The following is a 16,680-nucleotide window of genomic DNA, read 5'->3' on the forward strand; positions in this document are numbered from 1 at the left end:
GGTAAGATGAATAGCAAGGCAAGGAAGTTGCTTTCCCACAAGCACCTCACCTGCTTCATTCCACACTACTGTTTTCATATGGGAGATTCTAGCATCCATTGTGGCCATCACCCAAGTGAGGCAATTTCCTCTCATAAATACGTGCTTCTCTATTGCATTGGCATACCAAGATCTATACGAGGCAAGACTATCAGTATTTCACTTGCCATTGGGATTTATTGATGGCGCTAATACCCTCTACTAAGGTTCTCTTGGCCTTAAATATTACTGTTGCCTTGTTACTCCCATTCTTTTCATAGTTCTTTTCATCTCTTTCATCTTTCTCACATAGCAAAGTTCTATGGCTCTTTTTGAAGATAAGCTTAAAAATTTGTAGAATATGGACGGCTTCAAAAGAAGATTCGGCAGATTCCTGGAAGACAAAGCTGCCAGCCACTATGTCTATGTTCTGCCTCCACTGTTGGAGGCTGTATGCTCATTTGCAAGGAATCACAAGTGGGGAGAGCGCTGTTGTGCTTAGATCCAGCTTTCTAGCTTCCCAAAAACATATGGCTGGCCACTGAGAGAGCAGGATGTCCAGTGCCTCCCACTTCAAACCCACTTAAGCAGATAATGCATTGGATACTTTTATCCAATGGGACGTGGGTGGCGCTGTGGGTTAAAGCCTCAGCACCTAGAACTTGCCGATCGAAAGGTCGGGGGTTCGAATCCCCGCGGCGGGGTGCGCTCCCGTCGTTCGGTCCCAGCGCCTGCCAACCTAGCAGTTCGAAAGCACCCTCAGGTGCAAGTAGATAAATAGGGACCGCTTACTAGCGGGAAGGTAAACGGCGTTCCGTGTGCTGCGCTGGCTCGCCAGATGCAGCTTGTCATGCTGGCCACGCGACCCGGAAGTGTCTTCGGACAGCGCTGGCTCCCGGCCTTTAGAGTGAGATGAGCGCACAACCCTAGAGTCTGGCAAGACTGGCCCGTACAGGCACCTTTACTTACTTTTATTTTGTTGATCCTCAGATTTCTGTCTTATTTAGAAACCTGAAGAAAATGTAAATGGTATTTTGTAATTGGAATAATAGTTCATCTTCTGCTCGATCTTTGGCTTTTTGACTTGAGGATCGTATTTTTTGCATGAAACAAGACACTTCCTTATAGTCTTCATAAAATGTCTACTGTAATAGTGGTGACTTGTCTAATAGCTTTCCAAAGGATCTCAGTCACGTCGAACTCAAGGCGCTCATTTGAGACTGAAGTGCAGAGTACTATGTTCAGTTCTGGCAAAAAGTCAAAATTCCCGGGACACCTTGTGCATGAGCTTCCAAAAATGAGAGCCTATTATCAGCACACATCTAACGTAGGATCTTTGCTTTACTTCCCCTGCTGTGGTCCTGAATAAATGTCTTCCTCTGAAACCTGTATTTGTGTTGGGAGGAAATGCAAATTCCCAAGTAAGGGTCCCCCCCACTTCAAAATAAGTAACAACTTCAGAAGAAGAATATTCCTCAGGACAGCAGTAGTGGAGGAAAGAGCGTCTCCCTTCCATGCTTGCTTTGATCCTCTTCATTATCACCCCACCCAGCGGATGTAATTTGATCAGCACCTGAGAAACGAAAGGCAGATTTAACATCTCATCTTAAGCTGAGTTTGGCCCTCAGTTGATGAGGGTAGAGCATTCAATAAAACAACCTGCTTATGTGATAACGTAGAGCACTATACAGTGGTGCCCCGCAAGACGAATGCCTCGCAAGATGGAAAACCCGCTAGACGAAAGGGTTTTCCGTTTTTCAATGTGCTTCACAAGACGAATTTCTCTATGGGCTTGCTTCGCAAGACAAAAATGTCTTGCGATTCTTGAGATTTTTTTTCGCTCCCCACCCCCTTTTTCTAAGGCACTAAGCTGCTAATAGCCTTTTAGCAGCTAATCCGCTAATCCCTTAAGCCTTTAATAGCCGCTAAACCGCTAATAGTGCTAATCCGCTAATAGGGTTGCTTCGCAAGACGAAAAAACCGCTAGACGAAGAGACTCGCGGAACGGATTCTTTTCGTCTTGCGAGGCACCACTGTAGCATTTTTACATTTTGTGACATTAATGTTTCTTGGCCAATTAAAGTGCAGTCCTTTGCATGTTTACTGGGAAGTAAGATAACACTCTGCTCACTCAGGCTTACTCTCTGCTCCTATTTTAGACTTATTTATTCCCTACAACATGTGTACTGTTAACCCCTGCAAATGTGTGTTATATGAGAAATCGTTACAGATTTACAACTGATTTTTAAAAAAATTATCATGACTCTGATCCAGAGAGCTTTATTGCATGCACAGATGGGCCAACAGTCAACACATGAGTCCAAGGAAGCATTAAACTTGTTCACAGCAATCCCCTATGCAGCATGGCAAACTGGTTTTGAAACAGTGTTTGATATGGGGGTTTGATATGGGGATAATAACCATAAAACTAGGATAGCACCATCAACAGACCAGAAATGGGGCGTGTGGGTTTCCTTAACCGTAGTAATGAATTTGGAAATTTTCTTCCTCAAGCACAATGTAATTACATTAATAGGCTAAAGGATAAAAATGCTATAAGCACTTATAAACTTGTATTACACAGTTAAAAATAGTCATGTTTCCTTTTTGTAAAATGTGCCATGAAAATTAAAGTGTAATGACATCTATATTGATAAAATTATGGTTAACCAAATTAAAAACAGCTTCTAAAAAAGAAACAACCCCCAGAAACAGACTTCCATGTTAGTGAAAAAAGCCTGGTTCGTAAGATTCAAAATATAACCGTACACATCTTTTTTGAGCAGAGGCCATCCCAAGAATAACATTATATTAGCAAAAGCCAAAATCTTGAGGCTGGACAGGAACGTTCTTTATGAAATACCCAAAGTTCCAAAAAGTATCAAAAATAGAATAAACACGTTGAAACTATACTCAAGTACATTTCTAGCACCTGGAATTGTTTTGGTTCCAGTTGTAGGCTTGGGTATAGCAGACTTTTTAGATCTTCTGTTTATAGTAAAGCAGAAGTTTAAAAAGTTCCTTTTTCCTGAATGCAATATTTCCCCTTCTGAGCAGACAATTTGTCCCCAAAATAGCATGCCTTGGGGTGGGGTGGGGTGGGGTGGCGACCCTTCTTAGAGCACAAAAGGTTCTAGGTAAAGCAGGCCTCCTTTAGAAAAGAAGAACCCCATAAGCCTAGAATGAGAATAGTGTGTTGAAAATAAACGATTTTTAATAAGGCAAAACGAAAAGATTTCATCATTTATTACTCAAGTGTTTGGTTAACCTGAAAGCTGTTGCTGTAGAAAAAAATTGGGGTTGGCTTTTACTGCCCAACTCTCCATTAAGGGATTCAGTGTCCCCTAAGTCTATAATCGGTCAAAGAAAATGGGGTGGAGGCAGGATTCAGGGAAAGAAAGGAAGATTTTTATTTCCTATTGCAACAGTGTCCCCTGCCCCTTGCAAGGAGGTGAGGACCAAGTATAAAGTGTGCAAGAACCAACACCATTTTTTCCCTGTAGCACTATACAGTGGTGCCCCGCAAGACGAATGCCTCGCAAGACGGAAAACCCGCAAGACGAAAGGATTTTCCGTTTGCAGAGGCGCTTTGCAAGACGAATTTCCCTATGGGCTTGCTTCGCAAGACGAAAATTGACGAAAAATTTTGAGGGTTTTTTCCGCTCCAAAACCCCTTTTCCTGAAGCGCTAAGCTGCTAAAAGCATTTTAGCAGCAAAACCGCTAATCCCTTAAGCCTTAAAAAGCCGTTTTTAGCCCTTAAAATGTCAATAGCGTTAATAGCGCTACTCCGCCAATGGGCTTGCTTCGCAAGACGAAAAAACCGCAAGACGAAAAGACTCGCGGAACGGATTCTTTTCGTCTTGCGAGGCACCACTGTAGATTGGTGTGAATTTATCTATTGCACAAGCTATTGGCCTTGTTTGCATGTCACATTAAACCATAGTTTAAAGCAAACTGTGGTTCAATGTGAATTAGCAGCATTCTAGTGCATGCCTTTCAAATGTTCTCACACCATTCCTCCCCTGCTGCTGTTATGCTGCAGACAAAACAAGCCATAGTCTGATTTTGTTGTGTTATCTAAACCTGAGCTTGTGGCTTGTTTCTCTTCAAGCGAACCATGAATGGAAACTCGTGTTTGTTCTTGGATTACCAATCATTGTTTGGTGGGAAACAAACCGTGATAGTGAGTTCAGACAACATGAAGCATGATTTCGAGGGTTCACATTAATCCATACCTTGTTTTAGACCGCTTTTTAATGTGACATGTTAACTGGGCCATTGTCAGCAAAATACTTTGTCTTTTAGTTCAGTTAGCGTTATGCTATATGACTGAAATAGCAAAAGGACTTTGGAAAAAGAACTCCCCTCCCCCCGTTCAAGAATAACAAATAATTCATGTTCTCAGGGTGGTTATTTCTTTCTGTGAAAGTTCAATTTTGTATGCAAATGCAAAGCCAGATAATGAAAAAAATATGTTCACCTAAGCTTATGAAATAATACTCAGATCTGTCAAACAACATGTTTGGTTTCAGTTCACCCCTGCTCAATAACAACAGCAAAAGCAATCAATGAGCAGAACAAAGCAAAGCCATTCATTAGCTGCTGTTTCATTCTTATTATTTAATCAACCATTTGCTTCCCATGAGAATTTGGGCTGAGGTTTTCTCTAATGTTGTCTTGAAAAATAACATTAATTTATTATTTTGGAGAAGAGTATGATCTTTACTTTATTTTTAATCCTTAAGCGTAAGCTAAAAATGAATTTGATTATGCTGCAGAAAAAGTTATGTCTCATCAGAACTGCTTGCTTTGCTTGTTTTATCTTTGCTATTTTCCCATTGAATCTATGCTGCTTCTGTGCCACTGTTTTCCACTATAGAAACTCCATCCTGCTGCCTTGCTTCTCGTGAGCGCATTTACAAAAGTAATGATGTAGCTGGCCCTGCTTCTGCTATTTCATCTCTCTCTCACAAGCTAAAGGGTGGGTATGCATGCCATTGTGGACAGGTTATTCATAATTTGTTGGAAATCCATAAGTAAATGTTTTCCTGCTGAGCACCCCATTTCATTCACTTGAAAAAGGTTTGCTTTTCTTAAGTGCAATAATTTAATGACTTACTACAGTGGTGCCCCGCAAGACGAATGCCTCGCAAGACGGAAAACCCGCTAGACGAAAGGGTTTTCCGTTTTGGAGGTGCTTCGCAAAACGAATTTGCTATGGCTTGCTTCGCAAGACGAAAATGTCTTGCGATTCCTGGTTTTTTTCCCCCCTCCCAGCCTTTTCCCCAAGCCCCTAAGCTGCTTAACAGCTGTTCGCTAAGCCGCTTATCAGCTGATCTAAGCCACTAATAGCCTTTTAGCAGCTAATCCGCTAATCCCTTAAGCCTTTAATAGCCGCTAATAGCCTTTTAGCAGCTAATCCGCTAATCCCTTAAGCCTTTAATAGCCGCTAATAGCCGCTAAACCGCTAATAGCGCTAATCCGCTAATGGGCTAGCTTTGCAAGACGAAAAAAACCGCAAGACGAAGAGACTCGCGGAACGGATTCTTTTCGTCTTGCGAGGCACCACTGTATAAATGTGTGGTATGCACTACTCAACATTCATAAACATGAGCTTCAGAAATCACTCCAGTAGCATTCGGAAATACGTGGAAATGATTATTTGCCTCCTTGTGGAAAGGGAAGCAACGCAATATATTTGTTTTAATTTACAGTGAATAAAATGATTTAGTGTCTTGTTTATATCTAAGCAAAAACAGAATAGCATTTTTTACATACTTGGAACACAGTGTGCTTTTATTGGGGGGGGGGGGGAGAATGCAACTGGCCACGTGACCCGGAAGTGTCTGCGGGTTCATTTATTGGGCTCATTTATTTACTAACATATTTTTAAATAAAATTTATATCCCATTTTATAGCCCCACGGGTGTACCAAAGTAGCTTACAGAAGATTTTCAAACTAAAAGCGCACTCAAATTTAATACAGAAACTGCACCATGTCCATATGAAATCAGAATTATTTCAGCAGCATTTCCAACCCTTCTCCCTGTAATTTCCTGATGTTAAGCCAGGCAGTAACTCCCTCCAAGTTCCTCAGAGGCAAGGGAGTAGGGCTGAGCAGCTAGATCTCACTTTAGTTCATGGTGGAATTGGTCTTGCCTTTATAGCATTAGCTGTGGTGAACATGACTTGCAGAATATGCCTCTAAACGGTTCTTTAAATTGTAGTTGATACTTTTGATGTATATTTTAGCCAGTTGTCAGATGAGCAAGGTTTAAGAACCTTGATATTAGATAGTGCAATTCTGTTAAATCTAGTCACTAATTGTTTTGCTACAGTTTTGTCAGTTAAAATAAAAAAAGGAACGACATTAGCCTTTAACTTGTGTCTTCTTGAGGTAGTGTTGTTATGTATGGAGTGTTGTTTTGAATATGTACACTCAAGTAAAAATTTTAGCTAGATGTTGAACACTGTTAAACCACTAGTCTCAATCTTGAAAGGATATTATATTAGTTGAATCTAAGGTACCTTTCTGCAAGTGGAAGGGGACCTTTCCATGATGGAAAGGGGTTGGATCTACTGAGGACTTCTGAGAAAAGTGGAGATTTTTTGGGCCAATTCCTCCTTTGCCCTTCAGTGGGGTGTTGTGGCAGATTTGGGGGTGGGGGGAGCACGAACTGAGACCTGAGTGTGCCCCATTCCATAAGTGAAACTACACATGGAACTCTGGATCCAACCTTATGTGCAGAAACCTTTCCCCATACACAAATAACTTTGCCCTATTGGGGCTTTGCATGCAAAAGTGTGCTGCCTATACACACACACCCCAACCTTGGTAGTTCAGCTGTAGATGCAGCACACCTTGCTTTGACTGGATCACTCAAACATTTCTTGAGGCAGAAGTCCTAGTTGCAATCTCCTTCCTGTAGGAGGCAGTTAGTACTACTACTTTTTTAGCAGGGAGGCCCTCATATAGGCTTGAATCCAAGGGTCATTTCTGCTCCTGTTCCTAATTCTGCTAATTCCCCAGTTACACTGCATCCTCCCACCCTGTCCAGTTCCATGCCATTCTAGAAGATCTGTTGACCCTCAGAAGCAGTTTGGTGTATATCAAGGAGAAGTCAAGATAGTCACATTGTGCAAACTGAGTTCTCATGCTTCTCTGAACCCAACCAATAAAGTATTGAACTCACTGTTTTCTCTCTTCTATCTGTCTATATCTATCTATCTATCTATCTATCTATCTATCATCTATATCTATCTATCATCTATCTATCTATCTATCATCTATCTCTATCTATCTATCATCTATCTATCTATCTATCTATCTATCTATCTATCTATCATCATCTATCTATCTATCTATCTATCTATCTATCATCTCTATTATCTATCTATCTGTCATCTATCTATCTATCTATCTATCTATCATCTATCTAGTATTCTCTACTCCTATCCTGCATTGTGATCTGTTGTATTATAAATGAGCACTTTCCCTTTAATGTCATTATAAAATGTGCCATACAGGTGACAGGGTGAATTTCACTGCAGCTGCTAGACCAGTTTCTTCAGCAGGGAAATCCGATATGGCTTCAAAGTACAGAGCTGACAGCAGGTCACCTAAACCCGATAGCCGTATGAGCCACCAAGCTACAGATCAGAAGAAGCCCAGGAGTATAGAGAGCTTATCTGCGAGTGAATCGTTGATGCTCAAATCTGACACTGCAAAACTGAGGTCAGATTCCCACAGCAGATCCTTATCTCCAAACCACAACACCCTGCAAACCTTAAAATCTGACGGAAGGACAACATCTGGTCTGAGGGCAGAATCTCCAGGGCCAGGGACTCGATCATCTTCTCCAAAGACGATCTCAGCAGGGAAATCCTGCACATCTGGTGTCGGATCTCGCCGTTCCTCATCTCCTCACGAGAAGACCCTGTCTCAGAAACCTTCAGCCCCAGTGAAAACAAAGCTTGATCCTCCTCGGGAGAGATCTAAGTCCGATTCATATACACTTGACCCAGATACCCTTCGCAAAAAGAAAGCACCCCTAACAGAACCACTGAGGGGAAGGTCCACTTCTCCCAAACCCAAAATTGTTTCGAAAGATGGGAAGCCTGCGGCGGAAACCGAAAACCGAGCCCCTTCCCCTCACGTTGTGCAAGAAAACCTTCACAGTGAAGTTGTTGAAGTCTGCACTTCAAGTACCTTAAAGACCAATAGCATCACAGACAGTACTTGTGAAGATAACTCTGAATTCAAGAGCGTGGACGATTGCTCAAACAAAGTTCATTTCAGCATAGGAAAAGCACCACTGAAAGATGAGCAGGACACGAGGGCATCTCCCAAAGTGAGCCGCAAATGTGCAAATAGGCATACAAGACCCAAAAAGGAAAAGTCTGTATGCCTTTTCAAAGGCGATGGCTCCAGACCAGTAGAGCCCGCCAAACAAGCAATGTCTCCATCTGTGGCTGAATGTGCCCGGGCTGTCTTTGCTTCTTTCCTGTGGCATGAAGGAATAGTCCACGATGCAATGGCCTGCTCGTCTTTTTTGAAATTCAACCCAGAACTTTCGAAGGAGCACGCACCCATTAGAAGCAATCTTGGCCAACAGCCTGCAGAGGAGAAAGAAACCAAGCTGAAGAATAGACATTCCCTGGAAATATCTTCTGCCCTGAATATGTTTAACATAGCTCCCCATGGGCCTGACATCTCGAAAATGGGCAGCATAAACAAAAATAAGGTCCTCTCTATGCTTAAAGAGCCTCCTCTTCATGAACGTTGTGAGGATGGGAAAAGTGAAGCTACCTCTTTTGAAACTACCAGTCACCATACTATGAAGTCCAAGTCTCCTCTTCCATTAACCCTCCAACACCTGGTAGCCTTCTGGGAAGACATTTCTCTGGCAACAATCAAGGCAGCTTCTCAGAACATGATTTTCCCAAGCCCCGGGTCCTGTGCTGTGTTGAAGAAGAAAGAAAGCGACAAAGATAGCAAGAAGTCCAAAAAGGAAAAGAAGAAGAAAGAAAAAGCGGAGGCCAGACCGAGGGGAAATCTCTTTGGTGAAATGGCTCAGCTTGCAGTGGGAGGACCAGAGAAAGATACCATCTGTGAACTGTGTGGGGAATCCCACCCGTACCCAGTGACGTACCACATGAGACAAGCTCATCCAGGTAAGATGCTCATTTTGTGAAAGGGGTTTTTTGCATCAGGCACAGGGCCCTTGCTGCATATGGCAAAGAGACTGGGAACCGACCCAGAGGTGTTTGAGGGCTAAACTATAGGCATGATGGCAGCAGTCGTGTTTCGTTTCATCATGTAAAAACCAAAGAACATGCCACCAGAATGTCTGTGGGGACCAGAATTGGGTAGGCCACTTTTGCCTGATAAGAGGGACAACACACTTTTTGATCACCACATTGTGATCTTGCAGTAGATACCTCAGACTTGAACTTTACCGTTCATCAGCTGATGGATGGTGATTTCAGCCCTGCTTTCCGTAGGAGCCACGTCTCTGTGTGCCCCACACCTGATATCGCATATTATGGGACAGGTGGGTGTGGTTTGGGGGAAACAGCCTTACAGGTCAAATCGAGACCTGTGCTGGCCTAAATTTGGCTCACAGGCCGAAGGTTTGCAACCCCTGCTTTGAAGACTCGGCTCTCTGTGACTATGTGGCCGGGCAAACCAAATAATGGATTTAGAGCTTACTATTAAACATGACTTTTCGTTATTTTAAGGTTGTGGCCGCTATGCTGGTGGACAAGGCTATAACAGCATTGGGCACTTCTGTGGAGGATGGGCTGGCAATTGTGGCGATGGTGGCATAGGAGGAAGCACATGGTACCTAGTCTGTGATCGGTGCAGAGAAAAATACCTCCGTGAAAAGCAGGCAGCAGCAAGAGAAAAGGTATTTTTAATCGGTTTCTTTCTATCTACAGCAAGACTGTGGAGTTTCTGCAGGAATGCCCTGTAGGAATAATGTAGCTTTGTTCTCCTTACACCAACCTAGGTGTGTTCTGACTGCATTATTCTCTACTGTACCTGGAAGTCTGAGAACTCGCTGGGCTTTGGGGTTGCAGGAAGTGCATTTTGCAGCTAATATTGCATTTCATGCGTATACCTTACATCCAGATTGTAAATGGCCGTTTCCTTGACTATTTGTATTAATTGCTTTCAGAAGACCAGGAAAGCGAGCTTTTATAAGTTGGAAAATAGTTCTTTCTTTCAGGCTGCCCATGCCATTAAAAGACCGAAATAGAAGTATGGCAGGCAAGACTGTGGCTAACGACCACACAAAAAGTGGGCTCGTAAGTTTAATGAACTTACTTGCAATACTGCTGTTTACTGGGCTAAAATCAAAAAGTCAAAAACGGGAAAAGAATATGATCCTTAGACCTCCATTTGTCATCTGCCACAGTCACAGGGCTGTCACATTTGGGTGTACTGAATGCTCATTGCTCACATTTTCTGCATGTGACTGTGAAAGAAAGAAAACTATGCATTTATAGTAGGGGTTGCCGGTTCTGCTATCAATTCTGTGTTGTATCTATGGAATGCAAGAATAATTTCTTACAAAGGCATATAAGCTATTCTAAGCCCAAGGGAGATGCTATCCTGAGAGGCCAAGATTGTCCTCCATGTGATACCAGGAACAGAATTTCACATGAAGCATACTTCCGTTTTCACCCGCACATGCTGGTTGAGTAGTGAAGAAGGGATGAAGTATAAGCAGTGGAGGTCTGGTATAAGGTGCTAAAGCCACAGTGCTTAGCAAGGGTATTGTTCCCTCTTGTTGGACCCTGAAGTTAGTGGCATAGCGTGCTCTCTCTCACTGCAGTGCTGGCTGTGCGAATCCGATCCGAGCCGCCGGGTCGCCGCCCATTGTGGAGGGGAGGGTGCCAGGCGTGCGGTGTGGTGCGGAGAGAGAGCGAGGGACTATCTGGGGGAGGGACAGTGCAGCGGGGGGGGGGCGCAAATTACTTGCCTTGCCCCGGGTTAGGGGGCGCAAATTACTTGCCTTGCCCCGGGTGCTGACAACCCACGCTACGCCACTGTCTGAAGTTCCACTGCCATGGTTACGGAGTTGCATTCTTTGTCTCCCTGTAGGTCAAACAGTCTAGGAGAAAGCCAATGCAAGTTAAGACACCTCGTGCCTTGCCCACCATGGAAGCCCATCAAGTGATCAAAGCAAATGCATTGTTCTTGCTGGCCTTGAGCAGTGCAGCGGAGCCCAGTATTCTGTGTTACCACCCTTCCAAGCCATTCCAGTCGCAGCTTCCGAGCGTCAAGGAAGGCATCTCGGAGGATTTTCCTGTTAAAATGACTTGTCTCTATCTTCAGACGTTAGCAAGGTAACAATAAACAAATACACATAGTGACTCCCTCCCAAATGTGCCTTAATATCATTAATAACTCTGCTTTTCTAAAATGCATTTACTTTGTCTTGCGATAACAATAACTTTAAAACTCAAAATCCACTGTATTGGTGTTAAGGGTAATCATTATTGCTATTAGGTCAAGGATTCCTAGTTTAAAGAAGCAATCTGTTAATTAACTGGAATCACTAACTATAATCATTACCTTTGTGTGTGTTAGATCATTTTCAGTAAATAGCATTCAGCTCTTTCAAGCATGGCTACAGGTGGGTTTTAAAGTTTTTTAAAGCACATGCTAACTGTCTTGATGATTTTTTTTACTATATTTACCTTCCTATTAGTCAATGCTCTTCCAAAGAGTTCTAGCTCATTTCTGAGTGTCTGATGTCTGTGCTTTAAGAAGCCTGTTTGCAGCACTGAACTGTGTGTGTGTGTGTGTGTGTGTGCATACACAATCACATGGCATTCAGACCACTTTAAGAGTTCACTGGGCACGATGGAGTGAATATCTTCTTAAGGTATAGAATGTAAAATCTCATAAGAAAATAGACTATACTAGAAGTGACAGATTCTGGCTGGAGTCCATTTTGTCTTTGCTTCCACAAAGAGAAGCAGTTGGATTCTCTCCAGAGATCTTACTGAATTTCCAGGTAAGATCCTTTGCTGGGAGTCAAACTGCTGCCGAACCTCCTTTCCTTGGAAAAAGGTGCAAATGCAGATGGCACTTGCAAGGTTTGTATTTTGAACTTTGCAGATTTTTTGCTCAGCCTGTCATCCCACCCAACCTTTACCTCTCAAATTAGGAAAAAGGGGAGTTGTAAAACGAGATTTAATGATTTTGAAAGCTTCCTTGGTTGATCAGAACTTAGAGACCTTTAGCCTGTGTAGTGGTATGGTTTTGATGAGCTAGTGTCTGTGGACAGTTAGTTGAAATACTATGTCCCAGGTGTGTTTCGGTAACCATTAGGCAAAATGATAGTACTATATCATTTTTGGTGGGTTTATGCATTTAAATGATTGGTTGATGACTGATTGGACCAAAGAAGCCTTGGCTTTACATAACATGTGGTGTCTAATTCTTTTCAGACATCATCATGAAAACTTTGTTGGCTATCAAGACGACAACCTCTTTCAGGATGAGATGAGGTATTTGCGCTCAACTTCAGTACCTGCACCTTATATATCTGTTACTCCTGATGCCAGTCCTAATGTCTTTGAGGAGCCAGAAAGTAACATGAAATCCATGCCACCAAGGTATTCCAATGTGTATGTTAGTGTGTGTTGGTGTGCTAACTGCTAAATTGTGATTGATTGATTTATTTGCAACTCTTCATAACACTACTTTGAGAAAAGCATCAAGAGACCATCTTATTATACTTACTGAAACCAAGGATAGTGTGAAGAACAATTTATGTTTACCACCTTTTTTATAAGCTCAAGAAGAAACTGATTTCTTGCACTAACCTTCATGGTGTTTCATCTAGGGAACTGGTAATCCCGTAAAAATGGTAATGTAATGTGTTGGGTTGACATATGTCTGACATAGAAACTCTTAAAAGGTTCGTATAGTCTATAATTTTGTCAGAAATAAAGACGTTGATTGTTTCATTCTAGATAAGCTGAAACCCTGCTGCTGAACATCTTAGAATTTGCAAGATAATTTTTAATTTTCTGGGGGCCAACACAGACATAATGCTTTTCATCCCTGAATTAAAGCCCTCTTCCACGCAAAAGCCTCTTAACCACAGTTTGTAATCATATCTGCACAATGGTTAATGCTAATCAGGATTCACTCCTAAATACATGGTTTGAAATCCGTTTTGGAAACCTTAGAAATCCAGGAGCAAGAAATAGTTGATTGAACTCATGAGCTTTCCCTGTTTGTTACTAGGAGATAAATTATTGGGTTGCTAAAATGCATATACCTATAAAGATATTAATTAATGCACTGTTATCTTTCTAGTTTAGAGACTAGTCCCATCACAGATACAGATTTAGCAAAGCGCACAGTTTTTCAAAGATCGTATTCAGTCGTTGCATCGGAATATGATAAACAACATTCCATTTTACCTGCACGAGTAAAGGCTATCCCCAGAAGGAGAGTCAACAGTGGAGATGCAGGTAAGGCTATAAACCTTGCCAGCTGTGAAAATATTTAACTATTTGTGTGGATGTATATGCTACTTTGCTTCTTTGTGATTTCTGTGCAATCCCAAAGATGAGTTCTAGTGCAGAGCACTGATCAGAATTTTCTAGACTTAAGTGACAGAGGCTTTAGCATGAAGGCTGCCCCCAGTCATCACAACACGTTCTCAAAGAGACACGGCTGGTGCCTTCTTGCTTCCTTCCGTCTTGGCCGTCACCTTAGTAGCTTCAGGAAAAGCTTTTCTTTTGAAAGAGTATGAGTTAGGCCCATTTTTCTTCTTCTTTTGTTTCTTTATTTTCTCCCTGTGGTGTTCTTCTTTTGCATTTAATTTTGTTTTTGGCCAGTATTGAATCAGTGAGACCCTTCACCATTATGCACAATGGGCACTCTTTTAAGTGTTCAGCTTTCTGATTGTCCACAATGCACAGCACATCCAAAAGCAGTGTCTGTCGGAGCCTGAACATCCAAAGTGTAATATCTGATGAATGTAAAAGGTTGCAGCCAAATTGTTTGCCTGAGAATTAAGTTCCCCGTTTAGTATAGCCAACAAGTAATGTTTAGCATTAAGTGGTAGGACAGGATATTTGTACAGTTTCTGCTTTCAGTAAATTAATACTAATATACTAACCTTCTTAGTATATTATTAACTCTCTAATATGTACGTATTTTTATGCTTTTAAATAGAAGTGGGGTCCTCTCTCCTGAGACATCCATCTCCTGAACTTTCTCGGTTAATCTCCGCCCACAGCTCTCTTTCCAAAGGAGAGAGAAATTTCCAGTGGCCTGTTCTGGCATTTGTAATCCAACATCATGACTTGGAGGGACTTGAAATTGCAATGAAACAAGCTTTAAGAAAATCAGCTTGCCGGGTGTTTGCTATGGAGGTATTTAGTGCCTTAATTATCATCCGAATCAGTGTCGCATCAGTAATTCATTCTCTTTGTAATAGCATTTTTAGTTTTCCAAAGTGTTTTATCGTGATGTGTGAATGCAGGCAGCTGGACTTACTTCTGAGTAAACTTGCTTAAGAGTGTGCTAGGTTAAGATATCTAGAATGCCATCTATTTCTGGTTCCTCTGTATAGCTAGCTGCCTTAGTTGCACATACATTGCTATCAGAATACAGTCAAACCTCATGATACGTCCACTTCAGGTTGCGTGTTTTCATCTTGCGTCCCGCGGCAACCCGGAAGTACCGGAACCGTCCGTAACACGAGGTTCCACTGTACTGACTTTTCTCTAAATGTGACTAACAACCAGTACATGCAGTTTATGCAGTTCAGCACCTGTCAGTCCCATGAGTTAACTTTCTGTTTTTCTTACTACTACACCATCAGCGAGCTAACTATAAATGTCTGTAAAAAAAAGAACAGTGCCCTACACGTGTCTAGATTGTCTTACTATCATGGATTGCATAAACTGCACGTGTTTTCTACAAAATACTATTGCATCCTCTGAAATTTGGAATCTCCCCTCCAGTTTTCCTCTGCACTTAAACTCCGCAACTTTTATGTTTCTAGGCTTTTAACTGGCTTCTCTGCAATGTCATTCAAACAACATCTCTTCACGATATTTTATGGCATTTTGTGGCTTCTCTGACTCCTGCCCCTGTGGAGCCAGAGGAAGAAGAGGATGAAGAGAACAAAGCAAACAAAGAAAACGCTGAACAAGTAAGTTGAAGTGCTTGCAACTTAGCTCACTGTGATGATGTACTATGGAACCAAGTGCCTCACCTTTTCCCAATCACCTAATATTGCCTCAGCAGATTTTATAATGCCTGTGAAGACAGTGTTTTATTGAAGATAAAATAAAATATCAGAATTGCATCGTTTTTCTATTTTAACAGGCATGGCACAACATTTGTAAGGAAAGTAGTTTTGATTATTTTTAATCTGAATTCATTGTCACCAACGACCAATTTATACCAGCAAAGCATAAAATATATAGCATTCTCTATATAAGACAAAACAAAAATAGGAAGAATAATTGACTTAATATTGATCAGAACCGTAAGGTAAATCATGTGTCTTTTGTCAGAGTCCTCATCGTAATTGCAGTGCAGAAAAACAAACCATCTTGAATCGTGTTGCAATATATGTGGGTGCGTAATTAAGCACACGCCTGTTAATTTTATTAAGTTATGCATATAGAATTTTGAAAGCCTCAGATCCTGAATATATACTGAGGAAATGGTTAACATAATGAGAACAGCCAGACGTGGGTGTGCCCTTACTTTAAGAGGGCAGCTTTTCAGATGTAACTTACGCAATTTGAATTTCAGGAAAAGGATACAAGAGTCTGTGAGCATCCGTTGTCCGACATAGTGATTGCTGGTGAAGCAGCTCATCCTTTGCCCCATACTTTCCACCGTTTGCTACAGACCATCTCTGACCTCATGATGTCTCTCCCAAGTGGAAGTTCATTGCAACAGATGGCTCTGAGGTAGGTGCTAGATACAGAAAATCTCCTTTAAAAAATTGAGCAGAGAGAAGGTGTGTGTGGGGGTGTGTGTATGTGGGGGTGTGGGGGTGTATGTGTATATATTGGCTAAAATGACAGCAGCCATCAGATTTCAATTGAATCAAAAACTCAAGAAGGAATGGACTTGTTTAGAAGAATATATGACAAAACATTGTTCGAAAACAAATTTATTGATATGCATGGACTAAGTTCGTAAAGGTGTGATAAAACTATTGTAAGATTGTTCCTGGGGTCAGTGTAACTAATATATATAACACAATGATAAGTTTTAAAATATAACAAAGGATGTCGAGCCGTGGTGGAGGGAAGTCACAATAATAGATAAAAAGAAAAAAATATATATTTACACATATGTTTAGTAATGAAAGGGATACAGAATGGGAAAGAGGAATTTCTTTAATGTATTTCATACGGTATATTCTGGATATCTCATAGCCTACATTTCACGTTACAATAAATAGATAAATAGATAGATAGATAGATAGATAGATAGTTAAAAGGCATTTATTTGCCACATAGATAGACATGGAAACTCAGCAAATAATGGAATGTGTTTCTTCTTAGTAGAGCCTGGGCTGCCTGTTCAGAGTCTTAAGCTGATGATGTATGCTCTGCTCATGGTTCGTTGGATGCATTTAAACTGAAGAAGGGTGCTT

General features: G+C 41.6%; 1 protein-coding gene across 41 annotated transcripts in view; it reads left to right on the plus strand.

The window, feature by feature from the left end:
• MYCBP2 (MYC binding protein 2) overlaps positions 1-16,680 on the plus strand; it is a 148,922-nt gene that overhangs the window by 111,553 nt on the left and 20,689 nt on the right. For 21 of the 41 annotated variants that reach the window (XM_083435687.1, XM_083435709.1, XM_083435689.1 and 18 more), the window contains 9 exons: positions 4,899-5,000; positions 7,547-9,193; positions 9,761-9,930; positions 11,130-11,374; positions 12,485-12,652; positions 13,362-13,519; positions 14,229-14,428; positions 15,064-15,213; positions 15,825-15,985. In XM_083435687.1, coding sequence (XP_083291813.1) covers positions 4,899-5,000; positions 7,547-9,193; positions 9,761-9,930; positions 11,130-11,374; positions 12,485-12,652; positions 13,362-13,519; positions 14,229-14,428; positions 15,064-15,213; positions 15,825-15,985 — 3,001 coding nt within the window. The remainder of the gene's footprint in view (positions 1-4,898; positions 5,001-7,546; positions 9,194-9,760; positions 9,931-11,129; positions 11,375-12,484; positions 12,653-13,361; positions 13,520-14,228; positions 14,429-15,063; positions 15,214-15,824; positions 15,986-16,680) is intronic. The other 20 variants (XM_083435700.1, XM_083435701.1, XM_083435694.1 and 17 more) reach the window with 2 other exon arrangements.

Source organism: Podarcis tiliguerta, assembly GCF_965153285.1.
Source record: "Podarcis tiliguerta genome assembly, chromosome: 4".
Classification (NCBI taxonomy): domain Eukaryota; kingdom Metazoa; phylum Chordata; class Lepidosauria; order Squamata; family Lacertidae; genus Podarcis; species Podarcis tiliguerta.